The 9127-nt window shown below is 37.2% G+C and overlaps 1 protein-coding gene across 1 annotated transcript; it reads right to left on the bottom strand.

The window, feature by feature from the left end:
• Positions 1-71: 71 nt before the first annotated feature.
• LOC110878294 (formin-like protein 2) lies at positions 72-6365 on the bottom strand. Its single transcript, XM_022126572.2, has 4 exons — positions 5214-6365; positions 3037-3251; positions 1432-1667; positions 72-991 (listed from the first exon to the last, which is right to left on the bottom strand). Exons 1-4 carry the CDS (start codon positions 6224-6226, stop codon positions 248-250), a joined length of 2208 nt encoding a protein of 735 aa, XP_021982264.1. The 5' UTR covers positions 6227-6365; the 3' UTR covers positions 72-247.
• Between the last annotated feature and the right edge of the window lie 2762 nt (positions 6366-9127).

Genomic DNA, 9127 nt, shown 5'->3' with positions numbered 1-9127 from the left:
AAACAGGCCCGAGTTCTACATAAAAGTTATACAAATGGTCTTATACGTTATATTTTCTAGGCATTGAAACATTTAAATGGCAATTTTTGTGCGGTCATACCCAAAAACGAGTGACCAAGCGGGTTGATAACTAGCAAATGGATTTAACCCGTCAAAAGTGAAATAAAGTGTTGGTTTTCTAGTTACTTTTGGGGGGGTCGAAACAGGCTTGAGTTCTACATAAACGTTATACAAATGGTCAAGCATCTTAGCCGTCAAACGAGCTAAAGTCCAGCGGTCCATTGAACCTAGGAAAAACAGACGGAAGACTCCGACTTCCAACGGTGGTTCGCTCATTGCTCTTTCCGACATCCTTGGACACCCGATCAAGAACCAACAAAAAGTCCCGGACCACCATGAATATCCACAACGGTTGACTTTCTTCTATAGTCGAACTCCCATGAAAGTATTCAGTGGTTTCTTTCACCATTGAAACCGCCACTCGTTCTTCACCTTCAATCTGAATTATATCATCTCCCGCTTTCTTCAAGAACATATTCATGGAGTCCGAGAATCTTTTATTCGATCCACATCGTTCATTTAACGCGACCATTTCGTTGATTTTGGTTAATCCGGTTGCTAACCTTTCTGCTTCCTTCGAAAGCATATCAATGTCCATAGTTGCAGCTTTCTTAACACTTGATAGCTCTCCACTTAGGCTTGAAACCACTTCAAGACCGCGTTTTGTGGACTCGACCTCGTCACAGAGTTCAGATTGCTGGTTGACCTGTGAAACACGGCCTTCTGTTCTTGCGATTTCTTGTACAACAAAGTGCAAAAGTGTCGTTTTCCCATCAATACCCTTCACGTCTATGAGCTTGAGGAGTGTATCCAACCTAAAGGCTTGAGCATCCCCACGGTTTGTTCCTGTATTTAGACGGTTTCCAGCTACCAGCACGGCTTCTAGAAGCTTTATAAACATCCTGCTGTTCCTAAGTTGTTGACAAGCTGACTGCAAAATTCAACAATCGAAAAAACATCTTCAATACATTTTTAAACTACAGATGGCATGAGGACAGGTCGGTAACGGGTCATAAGGCGACCTTGTTTAAAAGGAGCATTTTCAAAATGGTTAGAAACAGGCGAGGCTGGGATGACCAGCAAATGCCTTTTTAATCAATTTCTTAGATATAATTAGTGCGTTAATTGTGATTACAAAATTATTTTTATATTGTGGAAAATGGTTTACATGACTTCCATTATTTTATTAAACATGATTACGGAAATATATGTGATATATAATTATAAACCTATTAAATATGATTACGGAAATATTATCATTACACTAATAACCTAAAATATTTAAAAAAGTCGATTTAAGATGGTGTACATAAGCAGGTCAAAACTGACGCATCTAATGAGATCCGGATGCAAAAGGGCGTTAAATTTTACCTTAATCATGTCGAAAGAGCCTTTAAGGTAGTCAACCTCATTATCAAAGTTAGATATGTAAAGCATGGCATCCACCCTCTTGAATGCAAAAGGAATATCAATAACCGCTTTCAGAAACTTTTCAGCAGGATCAAACAACGCACCATTCATCTCTTTCAGTCCCGCTTCTTCCTCCATGGTTGGCGCCATTTTTAACAAGCTCCCCAATAGCTCTGAACCTAAACTATCAACATTGCCTGTATAATAATAATACATGATGCAGACCATATCTAGCTGTTAGCAGACAAATTCATCAAAAGAAAAACAAGTGAAAATGCCCCATTTACCCTCCGCATGCACGAAATATGCCTAACTACCGAAAGTAAAGTTGAATTCAGCAATATTGGTATTTCAAGAATTTTGGGTTTTTTTAATCATTCTAGTTTCTTATATAGATAATGTGGTATGTTTTAGCAAATCTTAGTGACGGATTATACTTGTTTAGTTATACCAAAATATATTGAACTTGACATGTATTCTAATTGTACGTAGCAGACTAAAACCATTATCTTTAAATGCACCGAACTTCAAAATTTTAGCGTTTTGTGTAATAGGTGATTTCGACAAAGGTTAACCGGTAAATTTTAAATAATAGATATGTCCTTTTATACAAACAATTACAATACGTCTCTAAGTCAAGTTAAGTACATTATTGGGGGGGGGGGGGGGGCTATTGGAGTTGAGGTGTTGCTCCCCTTGAGGTCAAGGGCTCGAGCCCCGTCAAAAACGGAATTGGTGTAATTTTAGTCATTCGAAAAAAGTACATTATGGTTCATTTGACTTGTGTAGGTCACTCATTGTATAAAATTATGAATGTTAAAATATATAAAGATAACTATTTGAGTTAATTACGTTTTTCGTCCATGCGGTTTGTCAAAAATTACTATTTCAGTCCATTAGTTTAAAATTGCTAAAACAGTCCCTGTGGTTTCACTTTCGTAACTATTACAGTCTGCTCTCACCAACGCCATCCAGTTATTCTATTAGTTTATTTGAAATGACCATAATGCCCTTTCTATTAAAATTAAAATAAATAAAGAGTTAGTTATGTTTTTCGTCCCTGTGGTTTGTTAAAAATAAGCATTACAGTCCATTAATTAGTTCTAAAAATTGTTAAAACGGTACCATGGGGTGTTTTGGCAATTTTTTAAACTAATGGACTGTAATGGTTATATTTAACAAACCACAAGGACGAAAAACTTAACTAACTCTTTATTTATTTTAATTTTAATTATAATACCAAGGGCATTATGGTCATTTCAAATAAACTAACGGAATAACTGGACGGCGTTAGTGTAGGTGGACTGTAATAGTTACGAAAGTGAAATCACAGGGACAGTTTTGGCAATTTTTTAACTAATGAACTGAAATAGTGAGTTTTGATAAACCATAGGGACGAAAAAAGTAATTAACTCTGATTATTTAGTACGTATTGTGTGTGTCAAGTTTCTATTTCTAACCAATCAAAAATAGAATTGGGCTTGTAAGGAATTCTTTAAAGTTTGAGATTATTCTAGAATATTATAATTAAATAAACATGAGCAAGCAAAAATGGTTTGATTGTACCTTGAAGAATACACTCACACACTTCATCAATGGTCAAGTTAAACGCCCTTAAAAGTATAGCTATGTTCCTGGACTTGTGAGGGTCAAGGACCCTAGTCCTTTGGGTCATCTCTGCAGCCATGGGTCGAACCACCGGTTCATTGGTGCTATGATTTGGTGCCACCGTTGATGATGATTTAGCCCTGAACAATGTCTCTATCTTTTCTTCATTCAACCTATGTATTTAAACTCAATTAAAATAATTTAAACGCAAGAAAAATAATAAAAGGGAGTTTTGCAAGTAGTCCACTAAACTCACTCAACTTTCACTAGGTATCTCCAATCTTGTACAACTTTTATATGAATATTAAAAATAATCAAAAATTAAGTGAGTCAAATAAAACAAAATAAACATATATGAATCCTGGTTACTATTTAACGATTATTTTTTCTTCAAATTAACTTGGTATATAAAGTAAGGGTATATGGGGCACTTCTCGGGGAGGCCTGCGGTGACCCAAGTCCCCGAGCGGGAACACCGCCGCCATCACCGCGGGGAGCGAAATCGGTGAGCAGGATCGGTGTGTATTCACCGATGAGGGGATCGAGGTTTAAACGGCTATATAGCCGTTATACATTTTAAAAAAAAAAATTCCTAACCCATATAAATACTACCTCTTTAATCTTTTTATTTTTCAAACCCAAAACAACTCTCACCCATTCAACTCATCTAATTTTTTTAACCAATCTTTAAAAAAAATGGATAAGGTCCATCGTGTATACGTGCATTATTTTACATAACATGATTATAAAAGACGACGGAAGGGCGATAGCACCGGTACACATTCAAGATCCTCCAGTCGAACCCGTCTTCGATGATACAGCTTATAGCGAGCTCATTGACGAAGAAACGCATTGGAGACTAAAACACGATCTCGTTGAGCATCTCGGACGTTTAGATCTACCTCACCTTGAAGTGAGTTCCGACGACGAGTAGTTTGTTTTTTTTATTTTTCTAGTTTGAATGTAATTTTTATTTTTAATTTAATGAAATGTCTTTTATTAAATTTTATTTAATTTTTATTAATATTTGTTTAATTTATAAACATGCATAATTACAACAAATAAAAAAAACAAAAAAAATAAAAATAAAAAAGCAAGTCCCCTAAGAGAGGAGTGCCGCCATCAAATTGAGGGTGTGAGGGGAGTTAAGAGGGGAATTGACGTGGCGCATGCTGATTGGCCGTGCGTAAGGGAGGGGACTCCCTAAGAGAGGAGTGCCCCTCTCACCCTAATAGTGAAGAAAAAAAAAATTCAACTGTTTGATTTTAAGTGGGTGCTTGGATTAGCTTATTTTGGAGCTACTTTTTACTTATAAAAAGTTAATAAGCGATTTTGATAGTGTTTGGATAAGGGTTTAGAAAGTGTGAAGTTAAAATTTGTGACTTTTGACTTATAAAAAGCTAAATGCAACGATGACGATTGCTACACACCATGCAATTAACCACGAGATTAAAGAAACTGAAAATCTTACTGAAAAGAAGTATTAAACACCCTTAAGTCTAAAAATAAAAAAAACACTAGATGGTAACCAATATTCATATCTTCATCTTAAAAAGAAATACATTTATAAAAAAAGTTGCATAAACAAACAAAGTTTGAGTTTTACGGACTAGTGTTGTGCGTTACCCCTAATAAAAAACATCAAGTGTTAATCGTCAATCCTTAACATGTGTTGCATACGTCACTAAACCACCAATAAATTTAGAGGTGTACAAAAAAATGATTTTAGAATCGAAACCGGAAAAAAACCGAAATCGTTTTTTTTTAATCGGTTTTTTTTAACTGGTTTTTTTAACCGCCGGTTTTTATACCGGTTACTATTCTTGACTTCAAAAACCGGTTATTAACCGAACCGGTTATTAAAAAACCGGTTAAAACCGGAAAAAACGGTTTTTTTGGGAAAAACCGGTCCCAACCGGTTATTGTTTTGGACCTCAAAAACCGGTTAGTAACCGGAACCAGTTATGAAAAAAAACAGTTTTTATTTTGGGTGAAAAAACCGAAACCGATTAATAACCGAAACCGATTTTTGAAAAAAACCGATTTGTACACCTCTACAATAATGCAACGATGGCGTCACTGATTGCTACACACCATGCAATTAACCACGAGATTAAAGAAACAAAAAATCTTACTGAAAAGAAGTACTAAACTTCAACTGATCCCACACCATAGCTTTCTCCGAACTAGACTTCACTTTATCCCAATGCAAAGCTTTCAACTTTGGCTTCAAAACCTCTTCTTTTCTTTGTCTTTCCATAAACCCACCTGCCGTCGCCGGCGCCGGCGGAGGTGGTGGGGGTGGCGCCACCGTATGTAACACCACCGGCGACCCTCTCGGAGAGAAGAAGTTCTCATGACCATCCACCTCGGAGTCAGTTAAAGAACACTCTTCAACATTGTTTTGGTTGTTGAAATCTTGGCGGGGTAATGGTGGCAGAGGGTGGAGCTCCGGCGAGCCCATGGTGGCATAAGTTACGGTGTTGGTGGTGGTGGGTGGTTTGGGTGGTGGTGGTGGATCGTGTAATGGGCTAACAAGGGTGCCAAGATAAAGGAACTCGGTGGATGGGGTGGAGAAGTTAGGGGGGAGGGTGGGTGGTGGGCCGGGTGGTGGTGGTTTGTCGGAGGTGGGGAGGTTGGCCGGAAAGAGGCGGAGGCTGTCGGAGGAAGGTGGTTTGTGATGGTGGGTACGGCGGTATAAGAGGGTGGTGGCTATGGTGGCAATGAAAAGGATGGAGATAAGAGAGAGAGTGAGTGATAGTGATAGAAGTTTTTTGGAGTCATGTTGTTTGGTGGATGATGATGATGGTGATGGGAGGGTGATGGAGGAGATGTTTGCCGGAAAAGTGGGGATGGTGGGGTTGGTGGTGGTGGTGGGGGTGGGTGGGGTGGTGAAGAAAGGGAAGAAGTGGTTGTGGTGGTGGTGGGTAGGTTGGGTGGGGGTGGGTGGTGTTAGGGAGGAGAAAGGGTATTTGGGTTGTGATTGTGGTTGTGGTTGTGGGGAAGGGGGGAGTGATGGTGGTTGTGTGGTGGTGGGCGGCGGTGGTGGTGTGTCGGTGACCGGAAAGAAGGGTTGGTGGAGGATCCGGTGGGAGGATGAGTGGGAGATGAATAGTGATATAAGTAGGAGGAAGAAGATGATTTTCATGATTTATAACATATAAATTTATTTGTTGATGATGAAGGTGTAATTGTGTGTTGGTTTTTGAAAGAAGAAAGAGAATGTGGTATTTTGGAGAGAGGAGAACATATGTTGTTTTACTTGTAGTATTAATGTTAGTATGTTTTATATTATTAAATGGCTTCATATTCATAGATGGGAGAATCTTGGTTATTTGTTGGGTTTGTGGGTAGCTCAAAGTTTTAATGTAGGAAAACACCACTTCACCTAAGACAAAGAATGGTGTGTTTTGTTGTGTTCTAATGGTAAATGATATATCATAACTTCACTTTATTTATATACATATATTTTGTCTTTTACACCTATTAAGAGGACACCAAGGTTTTGTAGGATTCCTGATGAACTACTGTAAATGAGTGTGTTTAACTTACGAATATGTTTAGCTATATAAGTTGATGTCAGGTCAACTTGGCATGTTTGTAAGTTGACATGTTTTTTTTATAAGTTTTTTTAAGAGTTACAGATTGTTATAGCTTAAAACTAAAGTGACATGTTTGTTTTATAAGTTTTTATAGCTTAAACTAGATGTATATTTTATGTTCAAATAATAAGAATATTAAATCTTGTAGTTTAAACATATGAATATTTTATAGACATTTTTTTTGGGTATACATTTACAATCGCAAAGTAGAAATATAAAAATATAAACATAAAAAAAAATTGATGACCATCAATAGATAAGTCATGTTTAAAATCATTTTTCTTTACGCTATTTGTCAACCTTTATCATATTCGGTTTGGGTTTAACTAATTAACCTTGACCCATTTCACACCCTAGTATTAAACCTCTATGATTTTCCATATAATAAAAAAACTACAAATCTTTAGTTAAATGCTAAAATACAAATCTTTTTACTATTTTGTCACATCCAAATTCCAATCCAACTCAATAATAAAGTTATAAAGATATTGAAAAGAAAGTAAGAAAAGTAAAAAATGAGTATAAAGACATCTGACAATAGCAGTGAATAGTGACTAAATGGGGATATTCAAATCTTTGTTTCTATGCCTCTCAATAATACTCATTGCCGCTTGAAAAATACTATAATAACTTTATTTCCAAGAAGGTTTTGTTTTTCTAACATTTCTTTTATACCTTGAAAGAGAATGTAAAGATTTAACTTCAATAAAAAACGTAACTAGTGTCTGATCAAAAAAGATTTCATATATTTCTTCCCTACAAGACGTTGGGGCCTGGGTTGACACGTGTAATTTCAAAACTTAATTCTTAAACCTACTTTGGATGGGGTATGACGGGGCTTGGGTTGGAGCGTGGCTTGGCAGTTTATTAAAAAAATTTTTACAAAAACTTAAAAAAAAAATACACATGGCCACCAAGCGAATAGGAGCCCGCCACATAGGACCACTAGCCCGCCCCATGCCCGGCTTAAAACTCCCGCCCCAAGGGGCCACGCCCCAACCCAAGCCCTCGGGGTGGTGGCTTAGGCGTTTTCAGCCAACCCACACCCTAACCCAAGCCCCATACCCCATAGTCTAAACCATTTTCTAATCAATTAAAAGAAATCTAAAAATCATAAAACTAATTTAAATATATAAAAGTTGCTATTGGGCAATTCTTTGTAAGTCTAAGGTCATCTGTAGTCATAAAGCCTCTTTGTGGGCGTTATACGACACGTGTCGTGTCACATCATATAGGGGCTTTAAGGGGCGTTATGCTATTTGAGGTCGTAGTCATAAAGTCCCTACATCATCATTACTCAATTATTTAATTTTCATTTTTTTAATTAATTTCTAACTTTTTTAAAATTAAAAATCATTTCATTGTATAAAATTTGTGGATTAAAAAAAGCTAGAGAAAAAGAGGGTTTGAGAGTGTGTAGGTTTATAAAAATATGAGAGAAGGGGTTAGTATTTAAAGTAAATATTGATAATTAATTGAATTTTAATTTTTTTAGATTTGACCGTTACAAACGGTCAGAATTTGAAAATCAATGGACATGGCGCCGCTATGCTGATGGCGCTGGTTATTTTTTTGGAACCCAAAACGCCCTTCGTCGTGGTGTTACCGGCGCTATAGCCACATACCGCCCCACTACAGGGGACCTAATGGCTAATGTTACAAAAAATGCTAATCAACATTCCATATGATATGTTTGCTTTTACGTGTGTAAAAAATTTGTATGTAGTTGATCGGTTTACGCAAATATTCTTTTTTTAACTTTACCTCACTTAAACTCTTTATTCTAGGAATACCGGTATTAAATTTTCTGTACCGAAATTTTTTCGGTACCCACCTTTTAGCTTTTTTAGTATGGTATTAATACCGGCTGACCTCATCCCTATTTCAATCGATACAAATTCAACTTAAATTCTATGCGACCGAATCTTCTTTCACATATCACCATTCTTATGCGTTCATGTATCGATTTTATTTCGCCTCTACAAATTCTACGTGACCGACTCACGTATCGCATTTCTTTCGTGTGTCAGTAACTAAGTGGCTTAAATGCATATGCCACACAACTACCTCTTCGGTAGCTCATGTATCAACCCTACGATCGCGCTGGGTATCAATAATGAACAATTTTAGTTGCTAGAAATAGGGGGGGATAGTGCACGGTCCTCCCAACCGCCAGAGTGATCTCACTCCAGGAGCCGCTACCCGACCAAGCTAGCTCCGCGGTGACTTCCCCATGCCGAGTTCTTACCCTGGGCGACATATGTCACTTCCAAGACTCGAACCCAGTACCTCTAGGAAGAGGTGGGTGTCGGTGGCCAACTGGGCTACCCCAATTGGTTGCTAGAAATATGAAATATGTTAGAGGATTCTAAATTCAAACCATCTTCATTCAAAAACTAACTAATACACAAAGATCATGTTTGATAGAGGTTTGTTGGAAGTCCACT

Source organism: Helianthus annuus, chromosome 1 (genome assembly GCF_002127325.2).
Source record: "Helianthus annuus cultivar XRQ/B chromosome 1, HanXRQr2.0-SUNRISE, whole genome shotgun sequence".
NCBI classification, from domain to species: Eukaryota; Viridiplantae; Streptophyta; class Magnoliopsida; order Asterales; family Asteraceae; genus Helianthus; species Helianthus annuus.
This window is presented reverse-complemented; position numbering and strand designations above follow the sequence as displayed.